The 18158-nt window shown below is 41.6% G+C and overlaps 1 protein-coding gene across 1 annotated transcript in view; it reads right to left on the reverse strand.

Annotated features, from left to right (window-relative positions):
* The window catches only part of LOC139685924 (uncharacterized), a 132590-nt gene extending 114447 nt beyond the window's left edge, over positions 1–18143 (reverse strand). The window contains exons 1-3 of the mRNA XM_071583055.1: positions 18071–18143; positions 17586–17873; positions 3877–4794 (exon numbers count right to left, since the gene is read on the reverse strand). Coding sequence (XP_071439156.1) covers positions 3877–4486 — 610 coding nt within the window. The 5' untranslated portion in view covers positions 4487–4794; positions 17586–17873; positions 18071–18143. The remainder of the gene's footprint in view (positions 1–3876; positions 4795–17585; positions 17874–18070) is intronic.
* Positions 18144–18158: the final 15 nt, after the last annotated feature.

Genomic DNA, 18158 nt, shown 5'->3' on the forward strand with positions numbered 1-18158 from the left:
ATAAAGAAATACAGCATTTTTTTGGTAAATGCTTTTGGTCAGCATTCACGCCTTCCGTGGGTGTGGTCCTAAAACCACCGCGGATTTTCTTAGTTCGCCCCTCAAATTATTAATTGCTTTACCCATGAGGATATCGGCCAGCGTATCAAAGATTTAGAAAAGCGATTAGATGAGCTAACATCATGAAGTACAAAAGCTTCGAGTGAGCAACAAGACTCGCCCATCTACCAAATGCAATGTCACAGCTACTATCATGCCATTCGGAAGGTGGATCATGTTGCACGTGCGTACAAAACTTTCATCGGCATTTTCACTGAAAAATCTATTTTGAGACCAGGGCAGAGTCTTCGAGAAGGGTGCCTATAAAGGATTAGTAAATTTATATACTTTAAATTGATTCCTGGAACAAACATTTTTTTATGGCGCTCTTAACTAGCCCGACACGAGCGATTTGGTCTAAATGATCGATTGGGGCATGGTAGCTACTCTATAGAGATATCGCTTTCCGCTGTAATTGATAACACATTCGCATAGGGATGGTTATGCATGTAAAAATCGACCTTCCAAGTGGTCTCAGGTGCGAGTCAACCCCTCTGGATGATCGCCCCTACAAATGTAATACAAGACGGAACTTGAGCGACGGCATTTTGGTCAACAGCTGACCTCCGTCGGAGAGAGAAGTGCGCGAGCTGCTACGATGCAGGAAGTGACGGACGCTGTCCACCCGGTGTCCGCCTCGTGTGCATCACCAACGTTGTCATTCGAGGATTCGCTCTCATAACCTACCTACGTCCCAACTAGTACCGTCCTACAATGGTATCTCATTGGTCTTGTGAGCAGTTATCGACCTTACATGCATTCCAGCCCATGCAAAAAAACTGAAAAACGACATTTATTGGAGTACACATGCTTTCCGCCGCATAGAACTGTTCCGAGGATATTCACTTTCATTCACCTTGAAAAATATGTAATAATGTTAATTGTAATTCACTAAATGGATTTAGCATATCAAAGTCGGCTCGATGAGTAATACGGAGCAATATCGGGGAAACATACATATTCAACTACACTCTACACAATGTGTGTGTTTTCACATGATCACGGCCTACAAACTATTTCGTCCCAACTTCAAACACGTAACCATTCTGGGCAAGTTATAAAATCGCTCAACCATGTTGGATCAGCAACCATTGTTGGTTTTTCGAGCGTTTCCATAACATGGATAGAAAATTACCACGGGAGGAGTACGTATTAGTCATGGGAATAAGGCACGAGGTAAGCAATTGGGAGGTGGGACCAGAGGCAGGGGTTCGTGGAGGGAAAATGGAGAGTGGAGCCAAAGTGGGAGAAAGCAGGCAAGCGACCTTTTCGGTATTTTACGTTTCACGTTCATCAAACGATTAAAGGATATGAATACACTGATACAATCGAATGAACAATGAACTTGATCCATCACAAAATGCACACCGATTCCGTTTCAAAGATTAAAAAAAAACAGGATGTGAAGCATGAAATACCTGCGGATATTCTCCCCTCCGCCCCAGATTCCTCGACCGAATCACCCCGAACACCTCTTACTCCTCTCCGATGAGAACTCGCGCTTGGCACTGCCTTCGCACTCATCTCGACCCGTTTCAAGCCCCCTTGCGCATTTTCCACCCCGATTATGACCACACCGCTGACCAATGGCTCGACATGGACGTTTTTGACTTCTTCCCCTCTGCCGCTTTGAAATCACATTTTTGCCCGGGGGCAGTGCAACACTCATTATTCTCGGATGAACGCACGCTTTTGCTTTCTCCCCCACGAGGCATTGCATCGCACCAATTTATTTCCGCGGGTAGTCTAAGCTCATGTTTACTCAACGTCTCTCGATATATTGTTGCTCACAGGACGCCCCTTTTTCCTTTTCCCTCCCCCCCCTCACCATGCATATAGGTGAAGGCAGAGCGCGTCCTTTGGTCCTCGGACGCTGCTGGCAAATTTCCATCGCATCAATCAACGGGGCGACGGTGGATTTCGCTCCCCTCCGTCCGTGAGCAGGCACGGAGTCTATTGAGGAAAGTTTCGTCTCTCGGCGTCCATTTTCGTCGCAGCATTTGCACTCTAAACATTGATCTGCACTTAGAGCCAAATACCATGGGGAGAGATATTCGAAAAAAAATGTATTTGCGTTAAACTGAATCGCATGCATGGAGAGACGTCCGTTCCATCATTTACCAGCAGTTTTCGTTTCGTCATATTTTTAAATGGAAATGTCTCCGCAGTGGTCTCTCTGGAATACTGGAATACCTGCTTATCCCGGATATTTCTCGTGTCCCCCTGCCACTTAGCCTTTGCTTGGTCTCACTCTATTCGGAATTAAGTTGCGAAGTCTCGAATTGCCCGACTTATGGAAAATCCACTGCCACGACGACTCGTGTCATTTCACGACCAAGTGGATTTGTCATCATCATCTCTTGCTCAAGAGCCATTCCATAGAAAAGTCATTCCCAAGATACCTCGTTGAATACCTACCGATTACCCTTCATACTGAAAACCAAAAGCGACATAAAACTTATAGATAATGGAAACACAGCCTTTACACAATATTTATTGCCAACCCATGAAGACCACCTGATGATGCCACACAGTGGCGAAACTATGGTCGACAATATATATCAATTGTGAATTTAATGCGTTTCTGGATTTATGCACCAGAGAAATTCCACCGAGTACCGGCAAAAACAGTGGCAGACATAAAAAGTATCCTAGCTGACGCTCGCGTTCAAAGTCCATTATTCCCAATCAGATTAAACCTAAATTTAATTAAAGTTCACTTCCGCAATAGCCCACGAGAGCTCGTTCATCAAAACGCCTGAATTATGAAAGTTATAATATTCTCATCTCTTTATCCTAATTTTTGAAACCTAACACCTGACATTTAGAGTAGAAATTCGCCGGGCCTTCTACACCTCCGCCTCCCATGTTGAACTCAGCCAAATTCTCCCAAGTACTTGCATTTAAAGAAAAAAATTAACTACCTTCAAACAAATGAAAAATTGTGAAAATTACATTAAATAATTTAGTTTTATCACCCGAGAATAATGTCCTGCTCTTCCGCAAGGAATTAACGCACGGTTTGACAAAGAATGGAGCATTCATGATCTATATTAACATGCAAGGTATTTCATATTTGCACATAAAAGATGATAAATAGTATCAAATCAGCGTGGAATCTGGGTTTGAAGATAAATTTTATCTACCGTGAAATACACGATTGAAGTTGAACTACATACCACTAAAATAATGACATTTCTGCGCATGGAGTAAGCCGTTTTATCGATGCGACGAAAATGAACACATCAAGAATCTTGCCGTACTTTGATAAAGCAGTCACAAGAGTGAGCAGAGGGCCAGGAAAGCTTCAAAAGTTCAACTTTCAGCGCGAATGTACGTTAATCGCACTTGAAATTTGAGTCTGGCCAAGTGCAGCCAAACTACCGCCATTTTAAAATTCCCTCAAGTCTTCGAAATTTTTCCTCTCGCAAAAGTACATCATTTCGCCTCATCATGTTTTTCATGCGACGATGAGTTAGCACGGCCCGAGGTCTCAAAATACGGATGACGATCCATTTCACACTTATGCCTGCGAAGAGAACCATATTATTATTCCACACTTCGGCATCCCAGAGTGTAATAATGCAAAAAAAATTCATTTCAATTTTGCGGGGAAATTCGCGAAATGGTGAAAACGAGCAGCGTGATCAATACCGTGGTTTGCACGGAGAGGACACGCTTCATTCGCGCCTGTTACGAGAAAGTGAGGCATCGTGGGCGGACTTGATTGGGGTGAGTGTCGGGGAGTGGGCCCAATGAATGGCTGAGAGGACTTACCGCCACCGTCTCCCGCGCCACATCCCGACGCGACCTCCTCTGCTGACACGCTCATCTCATCGCACCCAGTATCTGCTTCCGCCTCCGCACTGCATGGCTCTTGGCACCCGACTTCGTGGACACCGTTCACACCACCATTCATCAGGGCACCCGAAGACGAACGTTCAATATTCAGCGACTCCAATTCACCGCCATTGACCATAGATTCGCTCACTGCGGTGAGCGAATCTCTGGTCAATGGCGGTGAAGCCTTCGCTTCGGAGTCACCACCATTGCCACTCGACATTGGTTCTTGGACCATGGGTCTCACACTCGCCACGGGGCAGTTGACGTAATACTGAGAGCTGTGCGCCCGAGTGACGTGCTTGATTTTCACACTCTCCAGCCTCCCCTCGTCCCTCGTGGCCAGGAAGTCCGGCTGCATCTCGTCCCCGCCGGCACCGTTTCCCTCCGCCGACGCACTCAACTCGCCCACGGAGAGCGGCTTCGTCTCCCACGAGCCGTCCTCGGAGATTTCGATGACCGCAAGTGCTTCGGGCACACCCGGTGACGTCGCGCACTCCACGCGGGCCGCCTCGACGAGGGCCGAGCCGTCGGGGTCCGCCATCATGCTTAGCACTCAATTCCTCCTTCACTCATGCACTGAGTCACGCAGAATCCAACATTTAGGATTCGAAGGCCATGGCTGGATAATCTCCCCGACTGACCACTTTAGTTGAAGGCTTTCTATTTTTGCGCCCTAGTCGTTAACCTTCTCAGGAACGGTGTGTCGCGGACATCATGACCTAAGACACTGGAAAGCCGTTGATCCTCCCCGCGGGCCAAAGGAAAAAAAGCCAACCTCTTCTGCCTACAGAGGCGAGTTCCCGGAATCACAGTTTTTCTGCCGATCTCCAACTACCTTTACGGTGATAAAATCTGAAAAGTAAGAATTTAGTCTGTTGGAATCAGTGAAATCGAAGGAGAAGGCTTTGCTCATATAACGAAGGGGGAAAAAAGAAGAAATTATATACATACATACATACATACACATATATATATATACATATATATATATATATATATATATATATATATATATACAAATAATTTTTTATCAGATATTCTACCGGTTAATGCAGGTTTTGGATGGACACAACTAATAAATAAATATTTTGTTACTCCTAACAAAACATAACCCAATATCTTACTCTACGCCAAGTCCCATATCATCTCTGTATACTTCCTCCCTCCCTTCATCCTGTCCAACATCCTTATCCTATTCCTACCCTGTACTAGTTTCCCTAACATTCTCTCCTCTACCAGTATTACAGTCTTCAGCATCCTACAGGCGATCAATATGCATTGCATCCATTTTTCTTGCCTCCTTATCATTTCTCCCAACAATCCACCATCCTCCCCACCATAACTACCACTTCCTCATTTGTTCTCCTTCTGGTCCATTTCACCTTCTCCATTCTTCTTCTCACCCACATTTCAAAACCCTCAAAACTACGTCTATCCTCCTGCTTTAGTGACCACGTTTCCGCGCGGTACATGGCTACGCTCCGTATTAAAGTTTTAATGAGTCTTTTTCTAGCATCCTTATCCATCCTAGCTCAACGTCCCTGTAATCAACTCCTTCCGCCTTGTGAAAGGCTCTTTGGTTAGCTCAATTCTTCTCCTTACGTCCCTACTACTTTGACCGTGTTGGTCCAAAACACTTCCGACATTAGTAAACTGCTCCACCAGCTCTAGTTTTTGCCCTCCTATTTTAATGTTTAGCCTAGTCTTTGACAATCTGGACAATCGCATAATCTTTGTTTTATTTATATTGATTCTCATCCCGTACCTATAGCACTGAATTTCCAATTTACTCAACAGAGCTTGCAACCCCTTGGCTGAATGACAAACTAGAGCTTGGTCATCAGCAAACCTGATTTTGCGAATTACTCCCCGACTTTCATACGTATCTTTAGTTCTTCCAATGCCTCTTTAATCATTTCCTCTACATATTCGTTGACCAGCACCGGTGATAATGGGCAACCCTGCCTTACACCCCTTCCTAACACTGCCCATTCGGACTCCCCGTTCCCCACTCACACCTGATCAGTCTGAGACATGTACAGGTTGCGGATTAGCCTCCTATCCCTCCAATCTATTCCTATTTTCTGCAAAAACTCATTAATTTTTCCAATTCACTCTATCGAACGCCTTTTCAAAATCTACATAACGGCAAATACTTCCTGAATGTATTCTTTATTCTTCTCTCTCAGTGCCTTATGTGCTGCAACGGTATCACGTGTGCCTGTCCCCTGGCTAAATCCAAATTGATCATCTACTAAGTAATCATTTGCTCTGCTCTGCAACTTTTTGTTGATGATCCTGAGAACAACTTAAGCTGCGTGTGAAATAAAACTTATTGTTCTGTAGTCCTCCCAGGATGCAGCCTTTACCTTTTTCGTAACAGGAACTAACACTGATCTTACTAAGTCTTCCAGCCAGATTCCTTCCTCATAGAGGCTACGAATCAGCCCATATAGCCTCTTCCTCCCACATTTCTATGAACCTTAATTAGTTCCGCAGGAATGTTGTATACCCCCACGGCCTTGTTTGATTTCATCTCCCTTAATGCCCCTTCTAGCTAATCGTCGGGTATGCCTGGACCTAAGCTATCGCGTGTATAAGATATATATATACATATATATATATATATATATATATATATATATATGTATGTATTTATGTATATATGTATATGTGTGTATATATATGTATATATATGTATGTATGTATGTATATATATATGTGTGTATATATATATATATATATATGTATTTATGTATATATGTATATGTGTGTGTATATATGTATATATATGTATGTATGTATGTATATATATATGTATATATATATATATATATATATATATATATACATATACATATTTGATTTCACTCTCCATGATTTGATGATTCAAAATCATGGAGGAAGGTGACATTTCAATTTTTATAATCCGCTACAAGACTAAAATCCTAGTACGTGGAAGAGAGAAGCGGAAGACGGTAGTCGCACTTTAAGGACAAAAATTAGAGCAAGTAGATTTCTTCAACTGTCTCGGAAGTGCCATCACATGAAAAGGAACGGACGGAGCATACTACAGATATCAAGCGAAGAATAGCTTAAGCTAAGCAAGCATTCACAATGAAATGACAACTACTCTGTTCAAAGAAGATAGGAGTACAAACGAGGAAACAATACGTGAAAACATTCATATGGAGCGTGGCACCCTATGGATCAGAAGCATGGACCATTGGAAAAGTACACCAGAAAAGACAAGAAGCCTTCGAAATCTGATGCTGGAGGAGGACGCTTCAGATCGAATGGACGGATAAAATAAGAAATGAACAAGTATACAGAAGAATAGACGAAGAACGGACCTCACGGAAAACCATAGAGTAAAGAAAAACCAGATGGATTGGCCACACCCTGAGGCACAATGGATTCGTGAAGAATATAATAGAAGGAAAAATAGAGGGAAAATTCCCAAGAGTAAGGCCAAGGGATAAATATATGGGACAAATAAATAAGAAAGTACATCGCAATGAATACCAGGAAGTAAGTCAATATAACCATATAGGGTAAGGTGGGAGAGGATTGAATAACCAATGATGATGATAATGCGCTACGAGTATCGCTCGATTGAGGGGCTTTTGAATTGAACATGTATCTAAGAAACAGGCCTCAAGCACAGGAAGTATAAAGCAGTTATAAGAGTTCGAAGAATCCTCAGTCTGGCCAATGGTAATCGGAAATTACACTCCATTCAGTGGGCAAAAATGAATTTTAAGAATGTAGTCCCTAGTTTACTCCAGATCACTATACCGCTGCAAAAACGGCGAATTAATCCTGCACCACCAGCAAGAGAATCGGCTATAAACGACATTTGGAATTTACATTTAGATTTAAATTTGGAATCCATCCGGAGTCCATTATTATCACCGCCAGCGTTTTAATTATTATTTATTGCGTTCAAGCAAATCCACTAAACCACAGCTACGTTATGGTGTCATATTAATAGTCCTAATACAAAACTGAGCGATTCACCCCACGGAATTAACGAAATTAATCCTCAGAGTAACACTGAAACTGAACAACTCGGGCGCTTGGGATCAACCGATAGAGCATAGCGCTCAGCCCGAAAAGAATGAATGTTAGGCGATTGATAATTAGAATGCAGAGGCGGGCAAGCACGTTGGATTACTCCGCTCTTGATAAGCCACTCCTGCGTGAAGTTCTGGCGTCCTGTTATCAAGCCCCGATGCCATCAAATTTTGACACGTACGTAGACAAGCAAAGACCCGAGAAAGGGAAATCCGAAATAATAAGAAGAGCATCATCAACTCTTTAGGCAACATTTTCAAAATAACCCGGACCTCTCCGTTACGGTAATCCGAAAGAAAGAAAAAAGAACAAGTCTTGCACATGGGCGCTAGCACACAAATTAACGGTATACTTGCGTGAGCGGGAGATTCCTCCGTGTGAGGGACCGTTTCTCCCCATGAGAGCATCGTTAGGAAATGCGGTCGTGGGGCTACGCACCTGAGAACCGGCACTGAGTCACATGACGCTGAACCATGCACCATTCTATCCCCCACCACCCCCGAAAGCTAACACTGCACTGGAGCTGCGAGACGCGAGGGTGTGACGTCACACCGGATTCCCCCCCTCCATTGTTAAACCCCCGTCTCTCCCGCTTCCTCACACGCGCCCTCGGGAGCGCGAAATCATGGAAAGAGTGGCGTGGACGCTCGCTCCTTCCCTCCCTCCCTCCCTCCCCCCTCTCCCTCTCCGGAGGCGAGGCATGATGTGGCCGCAAAAAAGCACGAGGCTACTCTCATTTCAGAGCGAACGAGAGAAAAACACATTCACTCCTCGCTCTAACGAATAGCATTCCTCATTTTATTACAAATTTAAAAAAAAACCCTACACTAATCCGATTTCATCATACTTTTCACGAATACGATAAATATTACGATAATTACTCGAATCGAGGTGAGAGCATTTATTTTCTTCCTCCGATCCCTTCCCCCACTTCATAATCTGCGCGTAAACACAAATGAGACGATTATGACTTTAAATATAGATTTCAACTTGTGACAGTAGTAATTTTAGTCAATGGAACAATAAATGTTATTCATAAATACATCTATAGGAAAACTCCCCTTCAGAGTTCCGACGAACATCGGATTTCGTGCCCGTTACAATGCCGGAGACTTGGGGAGGGGAGTTATGTAGAAGGTACTTATTATTATCAATTAGAGGAAACCCACTATCGCCATAAAAATACCTGGGTTCAACTGAATTCCAGTGTATGCTAGAGAAAGCCAATAAATCGACAAATTGAAGGTGACTTTGCGTTGGGTATTTCCTCCTAATGCTAATGGCATGGATCCTATCTCTTGCTCTACCCAGCACGCCCTCAGCGCGATCGAAAACCCCACATGTACTCGAGATCTCTCATTGAAGGAAAGCTAAAGTGTCATGATCATTCTTTTCGCCATCCTTGAAATAAGGACACACACCACCAATCATCGATTTAAGTACTCAATCTTTCCCCTTACAACACACAAGTACACAAACTAATTCCGTCAGTTTTAATCCAAAGAGAAAAATTAAAATTATCACGAGAACAGCACCTTCCTCTGCAGAAAGGAGGAACTCTTTCCACTGGAAAGTTCCTTCTTCCCGCACAGGAACTCTTGCCTTTGTCTTGCCATCGAGGATTTCGGAATACGTGTGAAGTGTCCTTTTTGGTGTGTTTTTCTACATATATTTGTGTCGGCTAACGCCCGTCTCCCTCCTTCGCTATTATATATATATATATATATATATATATATATATATATATATATATATATATATATATACATATATATATATGCTTAAAGAGGCATGGGAAGAACTGGAGTTAAAGAATGAAATTCGTAGGGGAATTTGTAAAATCAGTTAAGCTTACTGATGAACAAGCTCTAATTTGTTAGTCAGCCAAAGGGTTGCAAGGATTGTCGAGTGAATTGGAAATTAGGTGCGATAGAATCAATATAAATAATACACAAAGCTGGTGGAACAGTTTACGTACGTCGGAAGTGTTTTGGACCAACACGGTCAAAGTAGTAGGGACGTAAGGAGAAGAATTGAGCTAGGCAAAGAGCCTTTCACAAGGAGGAAGGGGTTGATGACAGGGACGTTGAATAAGGATGCTAGGAAAAGACTTAAAAACTTTGATACGGAGCCTAGCTATGTGCGGCGCAGAAACGTAGTCACTGAAGCAGGATGATAGAAGCAGATTTGAGGCATTTGAAGTGTAGGTGTGGAGAGGGATGGATGGAAAAGGTAAAATGGACCGAGAAGAAAACAAACGAGGAAGTGGGTATGGTGGGCGAAGAGAGGGGTTTGTTGGGAGAAATCCTATGGAGGCGGGAAAAGTGGATGAAGGGGGTATTGACCGGCGGTGGGATGTTGAAGACTGTAATGGAGGGTAGAATGCTAGGCAAACGAGGAAAGGGCAGGAACAGGATAGGGACGTTGGACGGGATGAAAGGAGGGCGGATGTACACAGAGATGAAGAGGGACTTGATGTAGAGTAGGCTGCTGGTTTTTTTAGGAGTCGCAAAATATTCATTTGGTAGTTGTGTCCATCCAAAAACTGCATTAACTGGTAGATTACTTTATAATAATAACGTATATAGGGTCGTGGTAGTCTAGGAGCAGAGCGTTCGACTACTGCCCGGAGGGCACGGATTCAATTCCGCGGCAAATTCATTTGGGGCATTCTCAGGTCTACCCAAGCTTTGTGAATTTTCGGGGACCAGACCTTCCTGGGAAACTATAATCGGCACAGGGAAAGGAACTGGCCCTGTGCCGATTGATGGAACTGATGTGTGAGTTTCACACGCCGTATAGGGCTTAGTACTGTGTGAACTCTGGTATCCGAAAAATCACGTAGCTTGGGTGAAGTGTAGGTGCCCAGAGACTTGGTCGGGAAGCGAACCCAGGACCCTCCGGTCAGTAGTCCAACGCTCTACCCCCTGGACTACCGCGACCCACATTAAATATATTATATGTATTATATATATTTATATATAGTATATATATTATATATATATATTATATATATAATATATAGATATTATATATATATATATATATATATATATATATATGTAGCACTTTTTGAAAGCCTAACGGACGTGAAAAGTAATGTATAACACTTAGCACTAGTGGACACAGACAAAAACACAGAAACACATTAAAAAGAGACTCACTAACTTTCGAATTTTCGGAGGTCGCAGCCACCTTCATCAAGGAAGAGAGGGATAGAACTGAAGGGAATACGAGAGCTGGAGCGATGGATGGAAGGGGAAGGGGGGGAGAGAATTCGGAAGGGAAGGGTTTGGACGGGCAGTGTTGGAAGGGTGGGGAAAATGTAGAAGGTGATGGGGGTGGAGGGGGGATGAAAATATGTTTGGAGCAGGGTAATTAATGCCTAATATTGATTCCTGGCCAATTCCAGGACTTCAAGAGCCAGTTGAAGGATTGCTCTGATGTATTGAGTTTCAGTGGAGGATCAGAGGGTGAGAGGGATGCTAAGATGGATACACTATAGTATTTATCGAAGGGAGTGATGTGTTCGGAGGCGTGTTTGGGGATAGGGAGCATATCAATTAGGGAAGAATTCTTGCATGAGGCTCGGTGGTTGTTAATTCTAATATTAAGGGGTGTGGTACACTGCCCAATATAATAGGCAGGACAAAGTTGGCACACTATATATACATATAATATATATATAATATGTTTATTATATATATAAACATATATACACACACTATATATACACACACTATATATATACATACATATATATATATATATATATATATATATACATACATATATATATATATATATATATATATATATATATATACATACATATATATATATATATATATATATATATATATGTATATATATACATATATATACATATATATGTGTATATATATGCCTACTCCCTGTATCCGTCTCCGTTCTTTCCTCCCCCCCTCCCACGCCCCGGCTCCCTCTCCCAACCTCACATTCGGAATTTGACTTAATTCCTCGAAATATTCTCGGAATTAAGTATGACGCCGCAGAGAAATCGCAACGATGCTGGGCGAATTTCCAAAAGTTTTGTTCAGAATTCGAGACTTCTCATTACCATTCCACAATGATTGATGCAAGTGGAACCGAAAATTCATCAGCGTACTTCCAGTGGACACATGAATGGGCTCAAAGCTGACCAAATTATGCAAAAACGTCCCCGTCTTAATATTTCTCTGAAAATCCCTCATAACACTAAAAAAATAAAGAATGAATCCGTAGGAAGAAAGTTTAAGGACAAAACGATGATCAGAAACTCATGCAAAATGTACACTCTGTTTCAATTCGCCTCTAACCCAATCTCTATTAATCTATTGAGGATTCGAATGAACCTCTAGGTAAATCTGCTAACCTTCGATTCGACCCGTCGCTGGAAAAAAGGAATTCTCTCAAAATGGTTGGTATAATCCATGTTAAGTTACTTATAATTTTATATTTTGGCCGGAGACTAAAAATTGATTTTGTAGAAGGGTTAGAGCACCCTGATGACTGATGAGTGAGTCAATGAATGCTCTGAGGGAGCCATTATGATTAATCCTGAAAGGGCCATCAATGCCATACAAATCTAAGGTTGGCAGACAGGCAGGTTACACAACAACCGTTCCATAGCGATGTGGCTGCAAAAATGAATGACGCTGACGAAGCAGCCATTTCTACACTTTTGTCTCAATAAATCCATTACTGTGGAATATAACGAAGTCATTTAAAATTATCTTCCCGTGGAAAAAAACAGAGGTAAAAAATCAATCCTGGCAACTAGAGAACTCACTCCCAGTGAGATGTGGGCCCTTGCCCGGCGCAGGGAAGGCGAGCTAGAGACCAGAGGAAATCCATAAGCCGAGATGAAAAGGCAGAAGAAGAGAGCAACTCTCACGTATATACATGTATACATGGTACCATGCAAGCTACCGTTAGGGTGTGTGGCAGAGGTGATTCCGCACCAGGCATTCAACATCAATTTTAATTGTTGCTTATATGTTAGCTACTCATGAATAAGTCAAATAATTTGATTGATGGAAATAATTATTACTACGGCTTCACGATCATTACGCTATACATATATGCCTAAAATGCTTGTCCACGCATGCGAGACGTTCCTAATAAATGACGAGGCATAGTCATGTTTACGGAGTATTTTACGGCCGAGAAGAAAGGCGACCTCCACTAGCATCCGCGCGGGGAGGCTAAGAGATGGGCAGAAAATTGGGAAAGGGTGTCCTAAACAGTAAACAGGTGGGGAAAGCAATTATTGGAAGTGAATAAATCCCCAATGAAATTTGCCATTTTCCCGACAATTATTTACTAGGAGCAATAAGTAGAATGAACATACGGTCACCTAGAGGAATGAACGATTCAGGAATTGAGTACCCGATAATGAAACGGACTTAATGGCGCGTGAGCGAAGGGAGAAATGAGAGAAGTGGATCTATCGACGAAAAATACTTGCGGTTGGAAAAAAATTTGAGTTTTGCAGAAGAAGGGACCTAATTCCATCTGATATTGGTTCAAACATCTTGTTAGAAATTATACAAGAAAACTGCAAGAAGATACAACTTCGGTAATATTATGCTCACACATGCATGTACTATAGTGCTAAACTGCACTACATACAAGTAGGACTAGCGCCGTCGTAGTACACAACAGGAAAGCAGCTAATGCTGGAAAAGATCCTGTCATTCTATTTTACAGAAATTTACCCAACGGATTCGGGGACGACTGAATTTCGAAGATCTCCGGAAACCATTGAATGTGGGTGGTTTTTTGAAAAAACCGACCGAATCTCAGCCCTTGTTCTCAAATGGTATGGACTGAAATAATGACGTATGTTTGCATGCACACATCTCAATGGAGAGTGACTATGCGAACTTAAAGGCTCCGACCTCAAAACATTTTCAAGGGTCCTTCGCTATTTTTTCCGATTTTTTTCTCGCCGAGCGTCGCGGCTATTTTCGGCAACAAAGGTAAACCATAGTTTCATAATACAAATCTTCGACGTCACTCGACACATACGGTTCAAATAATACGAAGGCAATAGGTTACGACAAATTGTCAAAATCATAACCCACGAACAGTAGCACTTTACCACAGGCTTTACCAATGCTCTCTCGACTAAATTGCATGGAGTTTCAAGACAATCTCAATTAGGCCACGTACTAATTGCAAAGGCGGTGGAAGGTTGAAATAGAGGGGACCAGTCTGAAAGACCGACGAAACTTCCTCATTAATCATTACTTTCCTCTTCCTCCTTTTCTAAAACGGCCGTTTAATCCACAACTGTATTTGCAGTACGATTAAAATGATTTGAATGGCAAAATGAAACAATTGTGCATTCAAGGATAGAGGAAATGAAAATCTATGAGTGACAGATTTGACTTTCCTCCTTCAGCTTGCGCCTAGACGAATCTCAATACTCGGCATTGGACTGAAGGGGGTAATGATTTTGAACTAATGCGTCGAAGTGCTTCCACCCAAGATACTTCCATGTAGAAATTGGAAACGGTTAATACCGACTATGCACATTAATAATGGCCATTTTCAAGTTCTTGAGCAAACAAAAAGCCAAAATAGTCATTACAGATTTTCAAAAAGAGAATAAATGATAATACGGACAAATAGTCAATGTACGCATCACTATGTGCTATGTCATCGAGGTGGTTGAGTGATCCCAGGCTTCGTGAGAAACCGACCCATAGTTCCCTCACGTGTTCGCGATTGGCACCCGGCGAGCACTACCCTCTACATCAAGCTGACCCTCCGGTCGAATGCCGTTGACCTAAACCATTTCTGTTGGCCTTGCGAAATAAATGCCTCAAGAATCGAGACCTAAGAATATACCATCATTTCTAATTTACGTATACTCCTACTAACTAGCATGCAAAGGACGGCAACCTATCTGATTGGCTCAAGGTATATTTGATATATTTTTCAAATAACAAACAAAAAAGAAAATCTTACGAATCGGCCAATATCTTCGTTATAAGAAGACGTTAGAAAATGATACTTCGTTCAGGTAACCGGCACTCTTCGTTCTTAATACTTCCTTTACTTGTTGCAGGAAGTAAAAATATTTATATTTAAAACAATTTTATAAAGGTCTCCTCGGAAATCCAGATAAAACACCGCCTAAGAATAGATAGAATTAATGCCAGTGATTAAAAATTCAAAAATTTAACGTTGCATTAATCGGTATACTCGTATTTCAACCTAACATGTCCACGCAAATTTTATTTCACCTCTCAAATGTTGCATCAGTTTTTCGGGCGAACCCTTGCGACGGGCCTGGTAAGTCAATCGTCACACTTGAAAAATTCGAATCGAATAAACATTTCTTGCTTGAAAACGGTAAATGCCAATGCCATGAACGTGAAGTGCAATCGAGCTTTTGCGGATCTGTGGATTTCCTAAGGCCTTCCTTTCCCGCGAATGCTGCTGACCTCCAGTTCAGGGGACGGTAGCGAGCATTTCACGTGCATGGGTTGATTATGGGAGAGGGGAGGGGGTAACTCTAACACTTCGCTGCAAGCGGGTCAAGTCAATCCTTTGAATCACGATTTGTAATAAACACGATAACGTTCACCCCTTCTATTTATTGTTTCAGTTGTAGAAAGACGTTTGCTGAGGGCGGTCGTTCATTCGGATTTCGTGAAAGTGCCCTACATTTTCGGGGCACCTCAACTATAACTTTTAAAGAGTTTTAACGCAATAATTTTAATATAAAAATAAGGGAATTTTAAACTGAATTTGCTCATTACTACTCTTCAACTTTTGATTCCAGAACCTGCTGAGTTTCACAGCAAACACACACGCAACATTGAGAGTACAGATTTCAAATCCAATTTCAAATTCAAATAAAAAGTCACCACAAAATTTCACACCAAATGTGTCACATCTCCACCAAGAAAAATTAAATCCTAACACAAAGTACAATTTAAACTGTGTATATGGACATATTTGGCCGCGTTTATACATTATCTGTTGAAATATCATCATCGTAATGATTTAAGTCGATTTTTACAGCAAACAAGGGAAAAAATAGCAATATTATAATCAGAAAAAGGCATCCTGATAATCCACGGTAACTGGATCTGAAGTCATATAAAGACACCTTATTTTAATGGAAAATCAATCTGAATAGCAAACTGCTATTAGGATTCCTTCATCAGCAATTTCATTAAATGTCATTTAGATTTCAGGAAATTCCCTGTTGTCGGCGCGGATCTTGGCATTAACGAACGAATTATGTACGAGGCATTGCATTCCATGATGACTACTATCAATGTCAGATCATTACTCATTGCTTCCTAGCACATGTTAGGAGGGAGCGGGACGAAGCAAGTGTGAGTGGAATACATCACACTTACTTTCTACGCATGAGAACCAAATAAAATTTAAAACGGGATAAATGCTAAACTGTCGGACCTCAAGTCACCGCAGGCACGCGCAAGAGGTCAATTTAACTGATTTCTCACTGCAAAGCAATTTTCATAATGAACGTTACAGCGAGTAGTAACCTAGAGAAATACTATGTAGCCGTATACCGATACTGGCGTTACTAAGCTTCTTAACAATAATAATCACCTCGGTTAAATATTTATACTTAGTACCGAATTCTTCTCTAATTCCCAAGGTCATGTCACATAATTTTACTCTTGAAGTAAAATCCGCAAAATAATTTAATTGGAATAACATTTTTGATAACTTAGGCCCCATAGTGATGAATATGAATTTATTCCATCCAATCTATCCCTTCATCCCGGAAACAAATTGTAACTGTCGTAAACGAAATACGGTGGTTCCGGCGAATGGAGAAGCCTCTTAAATATATTTTTCAATTCCGATTCTAATTTCAATTTTATCGCTCGAGCCGCTTAAAATTGAATTTCCACAATACTTAAACTCTTAATTAACCAGACGCAGGATATGTCATTCTTCCATCAAAATGTGCATTAGAACTATCTACCGAGAGTTCAAAAGTCAGCCTCAACCCGAGCACAAAGATAGGTTATAACTTCAATGACTTCTACAACATTTATAACCTAACTTCGAAGTGACACCGGAGAACATCTTTCAAACACAGTAGCAGCACAATGTAAGTTTTCCAAAGTAATCTTAACTAATTAAACCACTCAACTAATTAACCATTATTAAATACACGAAAGAGTGCCACAAAGTTTTAATGATCGTTAAGTATACATCTATAATAATAATGTGCACACTAAATACCTGCCAGGAACATAACTTTCGATAGCGTACAAACATTTACAGATATGCATTGTATCTTAGCGTTGCAAAATAATGAAATTTGCTCACAGTTGACAACCTAAGACACAGTTCTTCTCTAAACAACAATTAAGTCACTTCGCGAATAATCAAAACGCGCCTAACCTGATCGCTGAATGCCTTGTAACTTCAATAATTCACAACAAGCAACATCGACACCCATAGAAATCACCAAGTGTACATGAAAGGATGAAACTATCATGGATAAGTATCGGTCCTATTAGAGTAAATAAACGCTCACATACCTCCAGCAATGAAGCTCTCCAGCTAGAAAATTAGTAACGTTTCCCGCTGATGAACAAAGTCCCATCTGCTCAAGCGCTGGCACCGACCGACACTCCAAAGACAAACTTTCGCCGGCTCGTGTGAGAACCAGCTCCTAGCGGTACAGCCTTCCCGTAGCACTCGGTAGCCTCTTCCTTCTAAACCGCTCATATTTTAACTTTCATCCTTCCCAGGCTTGGTTGCGCGCGTCGACTGCCAAGGGCAATGTACTCCATCGCTCAGATGCACTCCTTGGTACCAATTCACGACTGTAAGGTAACCGTACATGCTCAGTGGAAATGAGTGCTTCACTAATAAGGCTACCATTTACTTATAGAGCTCAAATCGTAAATATCCATGCTAAAACTGAATACATTTGTTTTTTTAGAAGGTACGATGCATCGAAATTGAGATTCTATCTCTGAAAAAGATGGTCTGTAATAATAGTGCAAAAAAAATTAATCACCAAAGGTTTCCCTTTGATTCTTTAATAGCGCCGTTGCGCCACTTGAAAAGTAACTTTTTCATCGAAAAATACAACTTAGATACAATGA

This window comes from Hetaerina americana, unplaced genomic scaffold, assembly GCF_022747635.1.
Source record: "Hetaerina americana unplaced genomic scaffold, ioHetAmer1.1.p SCAF_120, whole genome shotgun sequence".
NCBI classification, from domain to species: domain Eukaryota; kingdom Metazoa; phylum Arthropoda; class Insecta; order Odonata; family Calopterygidae; genus Hetaerina; species Hetaerina americana.